This window comes from Syngnathoides biaculeatus, chromosome 12 (assembly GCF_019802595.1).
Source record: "Syngnathoides biaculeatus isolate LvHL_M chromosome 12, ASM1980259v1, whole genome shotgun sequence".
Classification (NCBI taxonomy): Eukaryota; Metazoa; Chordata; class Actinopteri; order Syngnathiformes; family Syngnathidae; genus Syngnathoides; species Syngnathoides biaculeatus.
Genome location: NC_084651.1, coordinates 10940210 through 10963146, shown reverse-complemented (window position 1 = coordinate 10963146; position 22937 = coordinate 10940210). Strand labels below are relative to the sequence as shown.

General features: G+C 41.2%; 1 protein-coding gene across 4 annotated transcripts in view; it reads right to left on the bottom strand.

Moving 5' to 3' along the window:
* The window catches only part of kcnma1a (potassium large conductance calcium-activated channel, subfamily M, alpha member 1a), a 194588-nt gene that overhangs the window by 119981 nt on the left and 51670 nt on the right, over positions 1-22937 (bottom strand). For all 4 annotated transcript variants that reach the window (XM_061837674.1, XM_061837675.1, XM_061837676.1 and 1 more), the window contains exon 2: positions 16143-16313. In XM_061837674.1, coding sequence (XP_061693658.1) covers positions 16143-16313 — 171 coding nt within the window. The remainder of the gene's footprint in view (positions 1-16142; positions 16314-22937) is intronic.

The window sequence follows — 22937 nt, the reverse complement described above, 5'->3', positions numbered from 1 at the left end:
TTTAAATGAAGTTGTTGTGAGGTAGGTAACTGATTGTTAAAAGCAAAGCTAAGCAAATTTATTTGTATAGCGCATTTCATACACGGGGTAACTCAATGTGCTTTACATGATTAAAGGCATTTGAAAACAAAGAGATCAAACATTTAAAATGGGATAAAATGGGATGAAAGCAATAAAAATGACAAATAATATCGAAAAAAAACCATTGCATAACGTTGTTATGTCCCATTATAGCCAAATTCTGCATGACTTGTTAAAAGGCACATTATGCGACATAGGCAACTCAGACCAAATGTACAGTACCGTACTTGGTTCTGTAATTTAACACTTGGGAGATTCTCCAGGGACAATTATGTGAAACCAAGCAATTAAAAAGTTGGTTTTCCTCAAACTGACCCTTTAAATGCCCTGCAGAAGGTGCTGGGCCACTTGTTTAGCAGGAGCTCAAGGATTCTAGTGTCTGAGACTTTTTGCGACGATAAGGTAATAATAACCACAGCTGGGCCTCCTCCTGTGACCTTGTTGCCTGAGTGAGGGTGGCACAGACAAAGTACACAGGGGAGCTCGGAGAAGAGTCAGGCCTAGCCTCTCAAGAAATGGAGGTCTGGGTAGAAAATGGACTGGTTAATCGATGGGAGCCTGAGAGAAACAGCAAGGTGTGATGAGTCATCGCCGCAGAAAGACTCGCAGCGTTGTGATGCGACTCCACTGAGTCCATCGGGGAATTCATTTATGGGGTCAAAATCGGGATCTACCATTTGGGAGCTGTAAAATTGACCTGTGTGCTGTCAATTAAAAAACGATACAAAGCAGACTGTCAAAGCCCATTTCCTGCAAATACGTTCTGATTTCTTCAGTATGTGTTTAAGTGTTTGGTCAAAGCATTTGTAAACATCTGCTTGTACTTCGGAATACAATGATCAGCAAATTTTCCTATAATCTAATTTAAGCAAACAATTACAGTCACATTTGACGGGCGCGATCACGTTCACGCTCCATCGCATTTGCGAATCTGCACAGTTGGGCACAAAAAAAATCACACCTATAAAATTTGTTACGAGTAGAAAAAATGGATATTGAAAGACGTCGCTTATTTTGTGTAGTCTTGACAGTAATTTATGCTTTTATTTCATAAATGTTGGTAACGAAACGAGCCTGCTCCTAAACAATCAGTATTCACCCGGAAACAGGAAATGCAAGTTAACCGTCCTGAGGATGTTTAGAAGTGATCCCAAAAGCACATGTTCCGAGCTGCTTCACGTACTGCGAGCGCATTTACGTCGAAAGTCATCAACATAATTAGCCACGTCAAAGGAAATTCAGTTACAGCAGAGGTGCTTAATGAGTCGATTGCGGGGCAGTTTTGGTTGATCGTTTGACGGCGTGCCCAAAAAGACGTTCGACTATCATCCACCTTGTCGCTTGATTCACGTTAGCACATAAAGGCGTGTCCTAGGAACTATTTATGGCAGTCGCGGCGATGCGTGCGTGTACCCCATAGATAAAATATCAGATAACTGGAGCCCGATCAAAAAGAATCAGAGGATTGACCTGTTGGTTGACTTCACGGTCACTCCTGACATTTTCTGTTGTAATTCAAAAACAAACTTCAAAGAACTCTAGTCTGATTCCTACCACTTTGGAAATACTTATTAAAGAGAAATGTTTGATGCTAAATTGCTATTAATGCGTTTTCTTGCATTGCATTTGGGCAGAGCAGGGCAGGAAAATGTGCCTCCCATTGTAGCTCCACCCATGGATGAAAATTCCTGTGCCAGGAACCGCTGAAGTCAAGTGCTGAGATTCTACAATTCAACCAATTCAGCCTTCATCAACATTCGCCACAAATATAATATAATGTGATAATATATAATATAATATAATATAATATAATGAGAAAATAGGTCAACAATAAGCTGACAATCAAAAAAGAAGAATGAAAAGTAGACCAGAGAATAAACCGTTTTTTCTGTTTATGAAGATACCGGGCCACAGCAAGAAGCGGCAATCTACACCTTGCAAATTTGTCACCTACGCGATTTTTTAATTTTTACGACTAACAACGGACATTTTTTTGCACAAAAGATGAGAGTTTATTGGCTTATACAGTTAATAAAGGGTTTACGACAGCTACACCAGATTAATTTTATTTCCTATGGGAAACGTAGTGCAAGAACCTTCCTATTACTTTCTCATCCATTCCACTGCGGCGCTGCCCAGCACATAGCTTTTCAACTTTTTTTTTTTTTTTTTTTTAATATACACATCTATAAATATTGCCCTGTCCCCCACAGGATTAATAAAACACACATCCATCCATAAACAGTAGACATATTTCTCATATTGTAGCATCCCAGAAAAAGCAAGTCTGGCAATCATAAATCCCAGCATTTTGTGCTTGGAACTCACAGCTGACTACAATAATATACTACCTGTTCATTGCATGAAGCTATTTTTTTAAAAAAGTGTACAAATAAACATGTTAATGTCATCCAGACAAAAAAAAAAAAAACGCATAGACATGGTCAATTTTAGGATTTATTTGATTTGTTATTTATTTATTTATTATATAACTCCATGACCTTTATGACCATACTGGGTCTTTGTAATCTAGAAATGTTTTGCATCAAAATGAGAGGCTGAAATTGATCGGTGAAAATGAGATTATATGCAGGGAGAACCACAGCCATCATCCCCTCACTGGGTCTGAGCCATCAATATTTCATAGAGATCATTTATGAAAAAAACATGGCTGTCCTAAAAGGCACCGTTTTTGTGAATTTCCCTTGATATTTCTCTACCGAGTCGACGTTGGCATGCACTCTCTCTCACTCAGTAGCTCGGCTGGCTGCTTCCTGGGGTACAAACTGCTATTCATCACCATTCAGAGAATCCAGGTCTTCGCCGATTGGATTGCTATCGATTGCGCTGATAAATGATGGCGAATGACAAACGGATACGCGGTTAAAACAAAACAGCACAGAGGAAAAGGAGGAGGGGACCAGGAAAATGAATTGAATTTAAAGAGATAAAAGCTTCTCGGCTCAGGTGTTGACTTTCATTACGGTGGAACACAACGGCGAATGGTGAAAAAAATGGATAGATTTGTCCGTGTCCACTGCAGTTAATTTAGGGCGAAATTGGCTCGGGATGCGCCGATCGACTCTTTCTTTCTCACAATCAACATGACTGATGGGCTCCCAGACAGTCATTTTTTTTTGGCTGATCAGCCACTGACAATGAGAATGGACTGTGTGTCATGTGTATGACAAGGATGCAATTGTATTATGTTTCTATTGTTTCAGGTAATCCACAGGTGTCAAACTCGAGACCAGGGGGTCAGATCCGGCCCGCCACTTCATTTTATGTGGCCCGCATATGTAAATCATCTTCATCAACTCCTGTGATCTGAAATTTTTAATTGTCATATATGTAATAAATAATGTTAAACTATTACAAACATTTTTGGGGGTTCCCAATCACCTTTTCGGGGTTTTCACAGTAAGTGAATCCTTGACTTCTGATTTCAGAATTGGTTATTTGTCCAGTGGTTAGAGCGTTGGTTTGGTAAACCTTGGGTCATGAGTTTGTATCTCACTGGGGCCTCCACTCCCCGAGAGGGGTTGTGTCAGGAAGGGCATCCGGCGTAAAAACTGTGCCAAACAAATATGAGCGTTCATCTGAGATGTTCCGTTGTGGCGACCCCTAACGGGACAAGCCGAAAGAAACTTACTTTTATGCAATAAAATGATGCGATTAACTATTTCTCCAGTTTCACAGTCATAACAGCCCTCTGAGGGAATTCGTAACTGAAGCGTGAACCATGGCAAAAATGAACTTGACACCCCTGATGTGACGCATGTTTTCATCCTTTCATGGAAAATTAAATCAACGCAATCAAATACAAGTGAAAGGCTGTATGTAACATTCGTACCTTTTTTTTTTTTTTTTTATACAGTGAGAGAAGCATATCTGGTAACTTGAACTTAAAAATCATACAACCATTTGAATAGCAATGATAATGAAAAATGGAAGTAAAATAGAAAAAGGCGGCACGGTGAATCAGCTGGTAAAGCGTTGGCCTCACAGTTCTGAGAATCCCGGACCCGCCTGTGTGGAGTTTGCATGTTCTCCCTGTTCCTGAGTGGGTTTTCTCCAAGCACTCCGGTTTCCTCCCACATCCCCAAAACATGGAACATTAATTGGACACTCTAAATTGCCCCTAGGTGTGATCGTGAGTGCGGCAGTTTGTCTCCATGTGCCCTGCGATTGGCTGGCAACCAGTTCAGGGTGTACCCCGCCTCCTGCCCGTTGACAGCTGAGGCTCCAGCATTCCCCACCACCCTTGTGAGGATAAGCGGCAAAGAAAATGGATGGATGGAAAATAGCAAGAAAGAAAATAATATTACTGTTGTGCTCACAAATTAAAGAGATGTGTGATTCAAATATTTGAATGTAAAAATAACCAGAAACATTGATAATTTTATCTAACCACATAGAATTATTGTATGTCAAAATATTGTATTTATTGTAAGACTTCTGTTACCACTCCCACTTATGATAATACAACAGTTAAGTATATTGTTGTGCCAATACTGTAAGTTTACATATGCTGGGAACATCAGTGAACTATTGGCAATTTTGCAGGAGAAGATTTTGAAACACAATAATCCTATTTGGTTTGATAGAAAATTTTTATGTTTCTGGTTATTTTTACATTTCACATATTAATACAATATATTATTCACTAGTTTGAAAACAGTCAAAAAAATTTCTGTAATTTTCCTTTTCTTTTATCGATGTCAGAATGGAAAAAGTACCAGAATTCTTCGGTACATCGCTTGTATTTGGATCTCGTTAAAGAGAGAGGTACTTTGATTGGCTGTTGGCTATTTCTGGCCTCTCGCCCGAAAAAAGATTAAAATAATGAAACCATTCAACCATTGTTCTCATTTGTGTTAGATGTTTCTGTGTGTTCCTTCACATGAGAGGGCATTTGTGCGCATTTGTTTTGTTGTACAACTTCCTAACGAAATCCCACACACGTGCAGGGCTTGCCTTTGACCGGACAAAGCCCCTGAAGCAAACCCTCACGTTTGCAATCGGCCGATATATGCAAGCATAACAGCCTGTGCGGTGAAGGATGCCGCCAGTTGTCTTCATGCAGAAGGATGAAACCGTTGTCACGACGCCAGAGCTGAGGCTGTTTTGACAGCTGTACCCATGCTGAGGAGTTTGCTGACAGCAATAAATTAGTTCCACACACTCGATGGGAAAGCGTAATCAGCGAGCCTAAACACACACACACACCAGAGTGAAAACATTGTGTATCTAGTGAAGGAAAAGGTTATCAGACATACGCAGAGCCAATAAAGTCAGTAGTGCAAACACAATCTGTCAAATTGCCTGTCCAATTGTGTACAAGACGGAGGTAAACACATTCCACTAGCATGGAAAACGCAGCGAACGACAGCTGTTTCCGGACTAGGAAAGAGGGCAATCCCAGGGAGCAAGCGGGAACACTTTCACACTCATTTTCGCCGCAACGGGACATTTGAGGACACATTCAAAACACAACAGGCTGCAACAAAGACACACGCAACGTCCTTGTGCACTTTTCTTTGGTGCTGGGATGCAACATTTCTGCTTCTGTTCTTTTGAGGACACGGGAAAGTGCATTCGCAACTTCCGTGTTTATGATGAAAACACAGGAAAGAAGTATCAGCAAGGAAAAAAACTAAACAGCATGACATTAGAAGTGCCTTACAGGTTTCCCAACTTCACAGGAAAATATTTTCATTGTAAATGATACTTGTATTACTGAGAGCAGGTGTTATTAGAAAAGCTGCGTTGGTCAAGTTCCCACACTTCATCTTTTAATGAATGAAATCTAAGCAGAAAATGGACGTGGACACATGACAGGGTGGACATTTTTGGTTAATGTGAGCATTTAATAAGCATGTACTGTTCTTTGAAACATGACTCAGTCAGCTGACTGAAATCTGAAAGGTTTTTATATCAATTAATATTTCACTATAACAGTGTGTGCATGTTAAGCCTGACAACATTCAACCACACACATTACGTTCAAAATTGTGAAACATACAGCAAGCTAAATATTTACTCAGCATCCATCCTCCATTGTAACGTAAAACAATAAACATCTTGGGCATAGCACTTATACAATATATACTGTATAGACAATAATAAGAGTGTGGGGAGAATTTTCAGGGACACGTAAAACGTACACTATGATCGTGAAGATAAAATATGCATGAGGAAAATTATTTTATTAAGTCATTGAATATATTGATTTAGCATCTTAAAACCAACGATTGCAAACACTGCAGTGAGCAAAAATCACAAAATCAAGCAAATTTAGTGAGCAAAATAATTTTTAAAAATGGTGTAAAATAATGGAAACATTTTAAGAGACTTATTGTACTTCATATATGCATGTTTGGCCACATATAACAATATCTGAGAGGTTAATTATTCATTTTCTATATTTTCTTGATAACTGAGTGATCCCGATGAAGACTATGAATCACTTTAAAGTTATAATGAGCATTGTGTTTCCAAAATATCCACTTACTTTTCAGGACCTTTTTATGAGGTTCCCCCCACACCCCGCAGTGATCTACTTCCGTTTGTTTGTGGTGGGTGTACCTACAGTAGAAAAGATTGCTATGCGCGGTAGAAAGAGAATTGCCCGCCTTCTCACTGTTGCAATGATTTACTTCATTTTTACAGGTACATACTACTAAACCATGTTGAATTTAATAATGTTTGATGAATTAAATGGCGCACAGGATGCTTTCGCACTATTTACACACCGAAAACCATTCACAAGCCTCAGTCCGGTAGATCAATTTGAACCATACCATGACAAAAAAAAGTGTGTTTAGGCCCAGAGTCGCCTTGGACCAGCCTTGAGCATGATTACAATTATATGATTACATCTTGGAAAGACCCTGCTCATCATCTATCCAGCGCACAACTTTGATTTAGATTTTCCCTTAAATAATAAATCGATCTGGGTATGTGGTCCATTTGAACAAATAAGCGCCTCCCCCAAAACCCAAAATTTAATTGTCGGGAAAGAAATGGAATAATTAATCCAAAACAAATGTAATTTTCAGGAAAAAGCGTGAATAATTTGTTTGACCTCCAACCGCCTGCATTAATAACAGGACCTAAGAATAAACCTCTGACCCCACCCATGCAGGAGCGTTTGCAAAAATGAAGGCTTCCTCTCAAAGAGATCCCCTCTTCAAATGAATAATAAAAGTTACCTAAATAAAGAACCCCAGAACACCCCAACCAGTCCCAATGAAAGGAAGACCGTCATAATTGCTGGATTGATTCTGGCATGGCATTGACTGGAAAGTAACCATTGTCAGCTTTCATGAAGATCAAGACCTCAGATGTAGGGCAGATGTGACTTTCCAGGACTTTTTAAACATAAAAATTCAATTTCAAATAAAATGGAAACCAGATAGTATTTCCAAGTCTTCAAAATTAGACTGACACATATACTTAATGAAATACACAATTCTGATACAAGCTGCACAGCACCGAACCCCCTCAGAGTTCTGAGGACCGGCGTTCAAAACCCGGCCACGCCTGCGTGGAGTTTGCATGTTCTCCCCGTGCCTGTGTGGTTTTTCTACGGGCACTCCGGATTCCTCCCACATCCCCAAAACATGCACAGTAGGTTGAAGATTGAAGACTCTAAATTCCCCATAGGTCTGAATGCGAGTGCCAATGGTTTGTTTGTTTTTGTGCGCCCTGCGATTGGTTGTCAACCAGTTCAAGGTGTACCCCGCCTCCTGCCCGAAGATAACTGGGATAGGCTCTACCACTCCCCCACCCTTGTGAGGATAAGCGTCTCAGAAAATGCATGGCTGGGTAGATATTCCGATAGTTTCAAGTAGTCATGCATGGGCAGACAACAAGGTGTGTTATTTTTTTTTTTCTAGTAAGAATGCACATGCTAAAAACGACAGATGTGTTGTATTGAATATAATATAATGGCTATGCAATGTTTGGGTTGATGGGATGGCAGAGGGATGACTACGGGCTTTGTGAACAGATGGTCCCCCGGTTGCCGCCCAAGATTCCATTAAGAAAGATGGCGGGACCTGACCTATTTCTGGAAAGGACCATGCCGTGCAAATCCACCGTGCAGGGAGAGCAATATCTACTGTACATTTGGCGGGTGTAATCCCTGTTTGTGATGGACATTATTGGATTACATACATTATCACTGGAACATAAACACAGGACTCAATTAGTCAGGAGTCATGTTAAAAAAAAAAAAAAAAAAAAAAAAAACATTTCAGGCCACTTGCATTTCCAGCGGTCCGACGGGAAATTTCCTCGGACGGTGTGCCCTTGGGTGCTTAATGAGATCTATCTGCACAGAAATTGGAGTGATTCCCTTGTCAGGAGCTTGATGAGGCATCCAGAGGTGCCGCGCCTTTCACCTACTTGCAGCCCCTTTTGCGTGAACAGCTGCTCACGGGGCTCTCAAGAGAGACTTCCTCCTTAGTCTGCAAGTGGCACTCCATTGCTAAATTTCGTCCTGCTTTGCATAAGTCCACACAAAGGACACTTATTCACCCATTGGTCCATTTCCTTCTCCATTCCAGAGGTCACATGCGATTACTTTTATTACTCAGAGTGAGCTGAAAGCCACACTCGAGATGCCATTATATATTGGATGTGGTTCTATTCCAAAAGGGAAGAGGAAAAATCAAAGACACCCACACACGGGGCTGTTAAAATCAATCTTTTCCCTGTGCACAAAGGTTGACGGTTTCTTATTGAAGTAGAATATATGGCGCGTGTTTGTGTGACGCTAGACTAATAATGAGAAACTTTGACTTCGAAACACTTATTTTCAGCATCGAAGTCAGGAGCTATAACACAGAGGCACAAAGATGGACTCATAAATTAGAAAATGCGCTGTAAGTGGCAGAGCACGCCTACAGCCCTGTCTTTATTGGCACTGTGTACATAGTCTGAACAATACCATGAGCCTTAATAGGTCTCTGCTCTACTAGCCGTCCTGCTAATCACCAGAATGAGCCGTTTCTCATGCAGCACATGTCAGATCGTAATGGTTATGCGCAGTGGGTGGATATTTAATTCCACACTCATCACAGCAAACCAGTCGGGCAAAGTCAAACCGGACCGGAGCAAAACACCATCCAACGGCACTCAATCAGCGCAGCGCGGTGGACGAAATTGGGAGGCTGGGGGCGATGTTGCTTATTCAGTCAGGGGAGCCTTGGGATGTGTTTGATCTTTCATAGGTGGGGAACTCATCGAGGCAAATAAACAAAAACGGTCTGAGTGATTGTTTTTTTCTGCCAGCGAGTCTGTTTTAGAGTTACTTCACATCCGTTCACGGTAGGGGTTTTTTGGGGGAGGACTACAAAACTTTCCATAAACAGTTGACAAGAAATTTATCGAGGGAATTGTGGGAAACTATTCAAGTTTGGGAATTTACAAAATATGCGTGTCATTTTACATCCCGATATTGTACCTGTCCTAAAATTTACTTGAAATTACAAACAAAACAGTCTGAAATAAAATAAAATGTATAGAATAAAAAAAAATACAATACAAAATATTTTGTACAAAAACACTATTCAAAATATGTGACGCTATAACTAGTTTTCAAGAAATGGGGCCTTCAACACTGTTGTTCTTTACATTCTCATGAATTGTGATATTGAATGTTACTGTGCTGTCCTCACGACACGTTATATGTGAAGATGTCTTGTGGTAAATGAATTAACAAATGTAACTGAAAGATACAGAAAATTATACATTACACTCTGCACTGTGTGCCATTGTGCAAAGTACAGGTAGCTAGCTTATTTATGCTAAATCGACGATCACTCGTTTACATGGAGCTTTCAAATAAAATATAATTGTGACCGCAACCTAATGTTTGTGAACATACAATACTTACAAAGATGAAAGTTTCCCAAGCTTCAAACATTTACAACACATTCAGCGTAGTTATGAGTGGTTCTCAGACATAATGTTCACTATGCTATTTTCACCGGAGAAATATCTCAGATCCTCCCAAGACGAAGGAGCACTCACTCCCCATAGAAACTGAATTATCCTTACGGGTCAAGAGGGGTCACTCTGACGCTTTTTCTTTTAAAAATTTTAACACATCGCATCATGAAATTAACATATTTTTAACTTTTTTAAGTAACATATTTATCTTGGGAAATATACAAATCTTTTAACTATAGACATTACAGTTGCTTTTTTGTAAACATGATGCCACAAAGTAGAGATGCCAGCCCCTATCGTCACCTCTGAGGAACATTCAGAATATTTTAATCAGGAACGTTTGCATTACAGCCAAAACAAACACACATCACCAGATGAACTCCAAACAACACTAATATTTTTTCATAAAAATTATTAAATTAATTATTTATGATGACTTGAATCCCCACATGGTTTTAACAACAAAATATTATATCCCAATCTGGCTCATTTTATATCTTGATCTATGTAATAGTCCAACACTCATCTGAAAAGCATCCGCTAACTCTCGCTAATGAATAGCCAAAATCCTGGCGTCAACTAGTAATTAACGTAGCGAATTCACTAAATTTCCACTTCATTCGTCATTCTCAAGAGCTCTTCTGAAGGTTTGCCCAGAACCTCAGTAGTCCAACACTGTTTGGCATCTTTAAACGGGTGAGTTCATATGACGAGGTATTACCGTAATTTCCGGCCTACAAGCCGCAACTTTTTTCACATGCTTTCAACCCCGCGTTTTTATTTGGTGATGCAATTAATTTGTGCATTTTTTCTAATGGCCGCGAGTGGGAAATCGAGTGGAAAAGGTAAGAATGAGACCGGTGGAATACATGTGCCCAGGAAGTGACTTTTATCGGCCATGTTAGCGCTGCGCTAGCGTTAGCGCTGTGCTAGCGTGTTGCTGGCGTGTTACTGCCGTGTCTCGGTGATATTTACCGGAAAGTTTTAACCGGCCATGTTAGCTATAGCGATCGCGCACCGTTAGCACTTGCGTCGCGGTAGCATTAAATACTCTCTGTGTACCGTCTTTCATTGTAAATATGTCGTGTTTATGTGTGGGTTTCAATGTGGGCACTTGCAGCTTTTACACAGCTGCGGCGTACGTATGTACCAAATGTACTCAGTGAGGCTTATTATCAGGTGTGCTCCGTAATACGGTAACATGCATCTCCACGTCGGATCACATTCATCCTCTCCATATGCAAATAAACACGGCGCTACACAAAAACACGTTTCCTTCGCCTGCAAATCAAACCATGAAAACGGAGGGGTGTGTTAGCAAGCAAGGCGACTTACGTTCCACTCTTCGTCGCCTCCAGACGGGCGGCAGCTGCACTGTAAACAATAAGACCGCCGGAGCTATGATTGCAAAATCTGTTAATAAACATGTCAGACTCCTACTACGTACCATTAATTCACTTAACCTAGCAATTTGCCACCACTAGGACGCTATAATACTTTGTGTAATAATGTCCACAAATTCTAGCGCAGCCCACCCACTTGACATCAAGAACTGACAAACAGTAGACATTATAAAAGCTCGTTGAAAAACACATTACAATCGCTCGTGTTTTTTGATGAGTTTTTCAATACACATGACATTTTCTTTACAGCACCAAACGGTCCATCATCCGTTATTCTCATCTTTACAACTGCTCCTCTTTCTTGCACCTCTTGGTTTATTAAAGTGCCTTGGAAAATACTGTATTACCATAACAGCGGGAAAATTGCAGATGGCTGTAATCTCACACTGCTAGTTAGTTGAGGATGTTCAGTACTTTAGCTCACACAAATGCGAGCTGCCCATTAAGTGGTCCTTCAGTGTTGGCCCACGTGGCCCTAAACTCCATCGGAATGATTAGATCTGAAAGCGCCTTCAACACCTCCTGAGTGTAGCCCACTTGTGACTGCATCACACAAGTTTGAACAAGACCTTGGGATTCTTTGCTTCTTCCTTTTGGATGGAATGGAGTTGGCATCAAACCGCTTTAATCCCACCTGTGTGTGTGTGTGTGTGTGTGTGTGTGTGTGTGTGTGTGTGTCTTGCTCAAGCTTGCTCAATTTAGGTAGACACCCCCCTAAATGTCAGATGACTGAGCCCCACTACACGGCAGTTGCTATGGTTACCCGCCAGGTTCTGTGTACATGGATTCTCGTTGTAATCTTGATCTGCAGCGAAACACCGCCAGGAGTGCAGAAGTCCCGCAAACATCACCGACCCACCTACACGAGCTATCCAGCAGGTACTGTGTAGTACGTGGACAAATCTCAGCATCCACAGATGTACATATTCCACCCACATGAGGAGATACTCATTCACCTACACAGAGTATTCACCAGTATGCACACACACACACACACACACACACACACACACACATTGTATTGTATATCATAACATGTGTGGAAACTAAGGAAAAAAACACTTGGCAAAATGATCATCCCCAGTGGAAGTTCCCAAATGACAGAAGGTGACCTTTCCTTGCATGTCCTTTAAAGCAATCCTCAGCAGCTCTCCCCCCTACGTGTCGTCCTCCATGCCGATGCTTCTGCAGCGCTCGCTCACATACATTTATGCATAGCGGCAGGATGGAGTCGCAGCTCTGAGATGAAAGTGTGATACCGTGCCAGTGGATGAAAGCGAGGCTCATTTTGTAAATTGACAGCTCCCCACAGGATTCTTCATATTCTGCTTTGAAAGCGTCCCCCGCCCCCGCCCCCACCCCCGTCCTTCACGGTTTCCCCGCTAACCTCGTCAAGTATGGAGCAACTTAAACTTAAAAGTGACAGCTCCTGGAATTTAATTCAGAGTCTTCCTGGTTACTACTGAGCAGAGGTGGGGAGAGTCGACAAAAATAGCATTCAAGTAAGAGTAATGTTACTTTGGAATAATGTGACTTGAGTCAAAGTAAAAAGAAGTCCTACATATTAGTATTTGTCTTGGAGTAAGTGCGCAAATGAATAAAACTAATCGAGTACTAAGTAAGTGGTGAGAACTTCCAATTTATTTTTTAGCATACATACAAATGTACCGTAATTTCCGGCCTACAAGCCAGGACTTTCTTTCCCACACGCTTTCAACCCTGCGGTGTATACAGTGATGCGGCTAATTTTTGTGTTTTTTTTTTTTTTCTAATGGCCGCAAGGGGGCACTCGAGCGGAAAAGGTAAGAACGAGACCTGTGAAATATATGTGCCCAGGAAGTGACTTTTACCGGCCCTGTTACCTGCGCTAGCGTTAGCGCTGTGCTAGTGTGTTCCTGCTGAATTATTGCCGTGTCTCGGTGGTATTTACTGATAAGTTTCATTTTAACCAGCCCTGTTAGCGTTAGCACTAGCTTTAGCACAGCGCTAGCGTTAGCACGAGTGTAAGGACAGCGCTAGCTTTACCGCGGCACTAGCGTTAGCACTAGAGTTAGCACTAGAGGTATCGCAGCGCTAGCGTTAGCGTTAAACTCTTTCTGTGTACCGTATTTATAAATACCTCGTGTTTCAATGTGGGTTTTAATGTGGGCACTTGGGGCTTTTACACAGCCGCGGTGTATGTACCAAATGGTATTTCCTTTACCAATGTGCTCGGTGAGGCTTGTAACCAGGTGTGCTCTGAAGCCCGGGAATTACGTTTTATAAATATGTCAAATTTAAAAAAAAAAGCACGACAGTAAGGTACAAAATCACATATTGCCCGACATTATCACCTTGACTAAAACAATAATACAATTTATAATTTAACCTAAATTTCGGTCGCAGAAATTCTCTTTAACTTTCTTTATGCTTGTGCCAGGCCAAAATGATCAAAAGATAATCAAAACTTTAATTACCAGTGTATTGAACTTGAACAGGTGGATTCACAAATATTTATCAGCAATGCTGACGTGCCTCTCATTCCTCCAAAACAATGTGAGTTCTGCAGACTTCCATCTTTATCTTTTTGGATACATTGCAGATTGCTTTTTGTCCGTCCCTCTTTTTGAACGCGCACAACAGTTTCTACGTAGAGGAACAAATAGCTCCAACAGCTCGGATTTGGTTGGAGTAGCTGCAATTTATATTCATGTGGTGTGCTCGACCTGCTGGATTTATTACACAGAGCATTACATTTTGCATGGTTTATTTTTTTACGCAGACATAGATGACAGAGCATGACATAGCTGTTATTTATCATACTTTGTAAGGTAAACAGATTTCTGCCATGGTTCACATCGTCAGAGAAACACTGAGGAGTGATAGAGACTTTGTATCTGGTTATGATTGATTGTATGCATTTGTGGTTACGTTGCATTGGTGAAACAGAGTCATGTGACAGGACCCAGTCTCTCTGACAAACCAAAATACATGTAAATGCATCATGTTTGCAGTAAATGGTAAAGTATAAGTAGTAAGCGGAAGGTAGTTCAGTGTAACGGAATCAAAGTAGCACTTCATCTTTACAAAAATATATTAAAGTACAGGTAATTTACAGTGCATTAAAATTCCTCTGAAGAGTATAATTTATCCACAAAGGTTCTTAAGTCAATGTAATGGAGTAAATGAAACGTGTTACCCACAATAGCGATCATGCACACTCATTTGAACCCTAATGAGATCCGATGTATGATGACGCTTACTTTTGATTGACACTCCCGGAATTGCTTTAATTAGCACTTGAAAATGGAGATACTCTGCATAAAATGTCTCTTATTCCTAAACGGCCAAGGACATATTTTTGTAAAACCAACTCAACCAAGGTCACATAGTGATTGTTTCAATTCAATTGTAATCCATTGCAATATGCAGTGGTACCTCTACTTACCAAATTAATCTGTTCTAGATATCCGAATCCGTTCCAAACCCCTGACCCCGCCAAAAATAAGCATTCAAAGTAAATAATATAAAGAATAATAAAAATGATGTTGGGTTACCTTGGGTATTAGGCGATTTTGCAAAGAGAAGGGTGAGTGACAAGCAAACGGCATCGTGGGGGACGGAGGAGGAGGCAAACATACGTACAAATGTACGCGCACACACAACTTAATTCCACTAAAGCTTCTTGGGGCCCATGGTTAAGAAAGATGAATAGACTTGCACACAAAAAAAAAAAAAAAAACAGTGTGAGACAGCGTGTAACAGCACTACCGTGATTCAGTTACAGTCAAGTGTCCAACAGAAACAAAAAGCATCATGGGTAAAGCTCCTAGCCAATGGGATGGCAGGAAGATGCTACAGCCATCACTTATTAGGTCTTCTTTTGTTTCCTGAACTTTCCTTCATAACCAGAGACAATATTTTTTCATTGAGGCATTTCATAACCTGATTTTTTTTTTCATTAATAGAGACGTTCGTAAGTAGAGGTACCATTGTATTCTCAAATTACAGTGTCAGCCTGGTGTTTCCCACTTGTGATCAACAAAAAAGCAAGCCCGCGCACATGTGCTCACTCATTGGTTAAGCCAGCAGAGTACACGCCACCTTGTACAACAGCACGCAGCAAGTCAGCCATAATTGCTAATTGAACAGTGTCGGCCAACTCAGCGTATCCGCCAGAATTAGATGTCAGTTAGCTTCCCTGGGGAATCTAATAACGTCTCCGCAGTGTGTAGTGGCAATTAACCCAGTGTGTATATGATGGGGGGAAAAGACAAAAGGTGTGGATGACAAATTTGTCAGGCTCCAAACCAGAGCTTGGAAACTGTGTGCCCTCGTTTCGGAGAATCAACTTATTTTATCTCACTGGTCACAAGAATGTAAACGGGGAGAAACTTTGGCAAAAGGAGGAGTACGGTAACCGGATGGGGTGAAATAGTTTCATGTAGGTCGTAATGTACTTTAAAGGAAAAACTCAAAGGATACACAAATTAGTTTGCATGTTTAAAGTTCTATATTCATCCAAATTCTGCAGAGTAACACTTGGAATTTATAGCACTCGGCAAAATATTGAACCATTTGGACTGAGGCCAACTTGAGCAGGAAAACGCTGCACTTAACTCAAAGTGGGCTTGTCGATGCACAACATACTGCTCGTGGACTTTAACAAGAAGGATTTAAGATGCTTACATTTTTTTAAATGAGAAGAAGAAAACCTACCAGAACTCTGCCAGTGAGGGTCTGCGCCGAGATCATGACGCCGGCCCAGTCTTTGACCGAAGTCATCCATCCCACCTCACTGGCCGGGACCTCCTCAGTCTTCTCATCAGGACCCTTTAGTGCCCTGTCTGCTGCTTGATTGTTGGCGGGGTTGTTCACTTTCTGAGCCTCCTGTAAGACAAAAAATAATAATAAAGAACCCGTTTAGGATTATGGAAAAAAAGAGGACAATGATGGAGCACAAACTTGAAATACAAGTGCTGTATGGCGGCAGCGAACACATTCCACTTCACGATACGTTTGGTAAATAGTGAATAATTCATTCAAATAGAGGCTTCAATCTGTTTAATGCTACTTCCAGTTTGTTTGCTGTCAAATTAAAAATAAAGACAATGACATTTGGTGAACTGTATTTAAAATCTTATGAAAGGCCTGCTAAATGCTAACATGGAAATACATATGCTATGATTAGCATTGATTAGCTGGTGGTTTTAAAACCCTTAATGAGCACACAGACGAATAATATTACAATACTTATATTAATTAATGTCAACATTAATTGGACACTCTAAATTGCCCCTAGGTGTGATCGTGAGTGTGGTGTGTTTGTCTCAATGTGCCCTGCGATTGGCTGGCAACCAGTTCAAGGTGTATCCTGCCTCCTGCCATCTGAAAGCTGAGATAGGCTCCAGCACTACCCGCGACTCTTGTGAGGATAAGCGGGTAAGAAAATGGGTGGATGGATGAAAACTGACCATTAATAATTAATTTTACTGAGTCACTAACTGTATTAGTACTATCCCTCTTCATCTGTCTCCGCATGAATTTGAATTCGAATCCCTGCGTTAGCCAAGGCAGGCACACCAGAAGGAGTAGCACAATTAACTAAATTGCACCATGAAATTATGACATACAAAATGTTTCATTATTTATATTATATTTAATTATATTACAAATGATTTTTTTTTAACGCTTGATTAATCTGTCAAATATTGTTCCGATGACTCGAATTGTATTTTTGTATTTTATCCATTTTCCAAGCCGCTTATCCTCACAAGCGTCCCGGGAGTGCGGCGGAGTTACAACGATGAAAACATTTAAATAACAGTAATCCGAATGGAGTGTTAAATGATCATGCTCCAAAGTGTTAGAACAACATTGTCAACTTTGTCATACAAGCTCATCAAACATCTTCCCTTCGCGGGAAAGCTTCAGTAAGCATGATTAGCCAAAAACCTCTGAGGGGAGGAGAACGGGGCTTCGCGCAATAATGGCGTCCATCTGCTACTATATGCCTCACACGTGTGTGCGTGCTTGAATGGGTGTTTGTTAGATAATGACAGAATGGTACATAGTTGCTCTCTTCATTCCGCACATATGCTTCTTTAAGTTAATTGCACCTTGGGGTCACCATCATGCAAGCCTTTCAATGCTAATTTGTGCATGCGAGACGGAGAAAAGTACTGTCACATTGCAACATTCCTTTACACTTTAGTTTCCTTAAATGTCTCATAACACAGAGACTTCTATCTGTGGGGGATTCTTGGAATTGATACAGGGTTCAATCTTGTGGATGGATGGTTCATTTAACAGCAGTACTCCACTGTTGCCACTTCCCAGTGAAGAAAAAGTACAACTGGGATGTATTCAACGAAGACATTGCCGTCTCGCACAGCCGTTAGTAAACAGGCGGCGCCGTTGGCAACAACTGCTTTCAGCACAAAGGGTTGTGGACGCTTCATCACTGCTGGCAATGTTCCAACTCTGTTAAGACAAAAATAGGAAGGCGACTAAACCGGGAAATTAACAGGTTCACGTTGATCACAGAATTATGCATGGGTACCTTACACCTAGAAAAACGATAGCCAACATGAAAGAGGCTCATGATCATATGTTATTGTTAACAACTGGAACTGTGGCTGCCAGTAGGATATACATGAAGATGACACTATAGCCAATAGTTCAAATTTGTCCACTATAGGGAAAATCTGTAAATATGAACATGCCCCAAGCACTACACAGTACCGAGTATCCTTATGCCTTTTCTAGAGGTGTCACGAACCTCCGGTGCAGGGCTGGACCCAAATGCAGGACTCCAAGACACGGGCATGATGTTGGGCGTGGTTTATTCAAGGAACAGGGTCATACACCGTGTATGAAGTCAGAGAAGGCAGAGGCACAAAATGCAAAGGCAGGATCCAAAAATGTGAAGCGAGGTCTGATGACGAGGAGACAAACTAAGAAACATGAACTAAGACAGGACTAAACTGTGGTGGCACAGAAACGCTGTGACGGGGGTAACTCAACACTACACTATTCTCAGTGGTGGAGATTCCTACTGCCAGTGAATACAACTCACTAACTCGGGGCAACGAATTGGCAAATGCCAGTGACAAAAACTTCAACTTAAATGCCTGTCTAATTACAGTCCCAATGAGAAACAGCCCAGAGCAGTGGCGTGGCGACGCCCCTCTTTGGCAGTGGCCAAGTCTAGCTCATGACAAGAGGACATTTAGAGCATTTTAATTATGCCACATGTGTAGGGGCATGGCTTTGGAATCTACCTCTTTTTCATCATTTAAAGAAAAAAAAAAGGTTACTGACTACAGCGGCACGGTGGAGCGACTGTTTAGAGCATTGACCTCACAGTTCTGAGGACCGGTCTGGAGTTGGCATGTTCTCCCCATGTCTGTGTGTGTGGGTTTTCTTTGGCCACTGTGGTTTCCTCCCACATCCCAAAAACGTGCATTAATTGGAGAATCTAAATTCCCCTGAGGTTTGATTGGTTGTTTGTCTCTGTGCACCCTGCAATTTTCTGCCAACCAGGGAAAACATGGCTACTCCATTACTAACATTAACTTCTTTTCCATATGAACAAAATGATATGTGGCATGACGTTATGCCTTCATCGTCCATTATGAAACTATCACTATGAAGAGTGGGCAACTTTTGATTTTTTTTTTTTATGTAACTGTGTTTTACCTTGGAAGGTCAACTGTAAAAAAATTGGAAAAAAAAGGTACTTAGCCCTTGGTGGTAAATGGACCGAGCAGCCAAGGGCCTGCCCATTACGGTTCCTTTAGGCCACAAAGACCAAACCAGACATGCACCATGTGAGTACTTGGGCATGACTAAAGAGTACTACTATCACAGTTGAGCCCAGGAGGTTGCTCTGTCCATTTCAAGAGGATTGTCTCATCAAATTGGATTACATTTTATAATGATAAGGGATGGGCACAGCTGCCATTTTCCTAATTTGATTCCGACCCCCAGAACAATGCCAATAAACTTGCCCTAAAACAGCCAGACTTAGTCATTAGATCATTATCTGCTCTTGCCATGGGGCCTCATTTCTTTAAAACACCAGCAGCTAATTTGGTTATTTATGCTTGCTTTAGTTATTAGTGTTAGGGGGCTCACACCCTCTAAGCGTCATGCGTGCATATCCATCCATTTCTGAGCCACTTATCCTCACAAGGGTCGCGGGATCACTGGAGCCTATCCCAGCTATCTTCAGTCAGGAGGCGGGGTACACCTTGAACTGGTTGCCAGCCAATCGCAGGGCAAATGGAGACACACAACAGTCAGTTTTGTAAAAGGCTAACTAAATATAATGCAGCAGACTGTAATCATACAACAATTAATGTGGAAGTGAAAACAAAGACGATAATAATCACCACAAATGAAAACGCCTTTTTCCGACGAACACTTAATTGCCCAACAAGGTTTCTGACGTTGACTACATGCAACAAACAATGCATGCACAAATGCAGCAATATTAAACAATCACTAATTCAATCTGCATTGTACTGACTGGGATATTTTTGTTTGATAACTTCACCACAAATGTAAAAGGCTTCAAGGTGGTGCATAACATAAAATAAAGTTTGCTAACGTCCGAGCAACGCATATAGAAAACTGAGCAATAATAGTGAATTTACAACTGCCACTTCAGAAGAATACAGCACATTTTTCCCCCAAATGGATGTCCTTCAAAACAGAAGAAAATGTTTCTGTTGCTTATAGTAAACACTGAATTGTAGCCTAAGGGTGACGGGACCTGTGGATTACAGTTTTAAAATGTCTAACAACTGCTGGAGCAAAGATCCCACATTTAAGTTCTGGTACACAATTACGCTGATTTCGGTGTCTTCTTCTTCTTTTCCTTTCGGCTTGTCCCGTTAGGGGTCGCCACAGCGTGTCATCTTTTTTCCATCTAAGCCTATCTCGTGCATCTTCCTCTCTAATACCAACTGTCCTCATGTCTTCCCTCACCACATCCATCAACCTTTTCTTTGGTGTTCCTCTCGCTCTTTTGCCTGGCAGCTCCATCCTCAGCCCCCTTCTATCAATATACTCGCTCCCTCGTGTCTGAACATGTCCAAACCATCGAAGTCTGCTCTCTCTAACCTTGTCTCCAAAGCATCCAACTTTGGCTGTCCCTCAAATGAGCTCATTTCTAATCCTATCCAACCTGTTCACTCCTAGAGAGAAACTCAACATCTTCATTTCTGCCACCTTCAGTTCTGCTTCCTGTTGTTTCTTCAACGGCACCGTCTCTAATCCCTACATCAAGGCCGGCCTCACCACTGTTTTATAAACTCTGCCCTTCATCCTCACGGAGCCTACTCTTCTGTCGTATAGAACACCAGACACCTTCTGCCTTCCTCCCTGTTCCACCCTGTTTGGACCCGTTTATTCCCTTCTTTACTACACTTTCCATTGGTCTATATTGTTGACCCCAAGTATTTGAAGTTAATCGGTATGACTGGCAAGTAAAGAGCGAGTACTAAGATCAAGAATTTGAGGACATTACCTCTACACCTTGAGTCCTGAAAGGATAGGACGTCCACAATTCAATTTCTTTTGAAATTTCTTTTTGGCTACCATTAGCACAGAGCAGACAAACAGTGATCCAGACCCATTACTCGATTATTATGATAACACACAAGCACGCGGCAAGCAAAAAACCTCACAATTTTGCACTTGCTGGTACTCGTGAAAATAATGTGACTCCATTACATGTGTGTGTTCCTACAACAATTCTTCCACTCAACAGTACCTGCCCAATTTCTGAAACGTTATATCAAATTCCCTCATTTTTAATTGAGATTAAACAATTATTTGGGGGTGGATTTCGTCATGTCGTCTCCCCAAAATTAATTTATAGACACTCATTTTAAGTGCCAACACAATTTCTAAATACATTAATTAAATGTGCAGTCGCATTTCATAAAATCACATTCCAAAACTCGTTTTTACATTCTCAGAACAAGTCACAATGCAACTGTACATGCGTCTCTCTGGTCACATGGTGGAATACTCCATGGAAAGTGTGTGTGTGTGTGTGTGTGTGTGTGTGTGTAACTAAGGCATGGGGCTCAAACTGGTGGCCCGCAGACCATTTGAGGCCCCCAAGATGATATTTTGTGGCCCCGACCATAATATGAAAGTTTAATGTAAGTGAGGCCCACAACTTTTATATGAATGACACTTTTACAGTGTTAAGTGTGGAGCTGACCAACCTACCAATTATGTTGGGGCGTATGAACCTGGAGCTTGACATCGATCAGACTTGAACCAAGTTTTCTTTAAATTGCACACACATGCACGTGCACCGAGGATGCAGCCAGGCTTCAGCCAGATTCTGCCTCCAGGGGCCCCAAGGTAAATTGAGTTTGAGACCCATGATCTAAGGTTTCGCTCCAATTGGCCGGGTGCCTGCTCCAACACACTCTTAAGTACGTTGAGGTAACAACGTCAGTGGCCTGCGTTAATTTCTGATCTGGAGACCTCTCACAGAACACATAGCTTTTAAGAAGATATTCCAAACAATAAATTAAAACAATACAATATTTCTAGTTATTTGAAATTGCCTACCTGATGTTGGTTGTACAAAGCACAGTGTAACTTTTAAAAGTGAACTATATATAGCTTTCAATCACAAAATTATTTATTTGTCCAACACGTCGGAGTTCGAGATCGGGAGGATAAGATAAGCTAAAAATGGAAAGACGAGTAGACCGACTCATGTTTGTTGGTTTGGCTTTTCTGAGTCTAACCAGTTAATATCAGCTATGGTATATATTTTACAATCTCTTGATGTGCTAAGACGAGGGTCAAAAAGTTGATGGAGTTTCGTGAAACTTTGGATCCAGCGGCAAAAGCACAGCACAATGACAAAGTGACGGCCATTAGCAACTCTACAGGTTGGCCAGACAGAGATGGGAAGGATGTGCAGCATGGAAGGGTGATTAAGGATAGAGATGGACATGTTTTTACTGGTGCCTGTCGTGTGCTAAATAGTTGGAAAGAATACTTTTGAGAGGATGATGAATGAAGAAAATGAGAAAGAAGGAAGAGTACAAGCGGAAAGTGTGGTGGACCGGGAAGTGGCAATGATTAGTAAAGGGGAAGTTCGAAAGGGACTAAAGAGGATGAAAAATGGAAAGGCAGCTGGTGCTGATGACATAGATTAAGCACTTTGGGGAGATGGCTGTGGCATTTTTGACCACCTTGTTTAAGGGAATACTCGCGGGTGAGAAGATGCCTGAAGAATGGAGGAAAAGTGTACCAGTTCCAAATTTGAAGAACAAAAGCAATGTGCAGAGCTGTGGGAACTATAGAGGAATAAAGTTGATGGGTCACACAATGAAGTTACTGGAAAGAGTGGGACAGTAAGAGGTTTGTTTTGTTCTTTTTAGCGAGCAGAGACAGCTCAGTAAGTTAATATTAGCTCAGCCAAATAGCCTCTGTATTTACCCCCCCCCCCAAAAAAAAAAAAAATGCTATTGC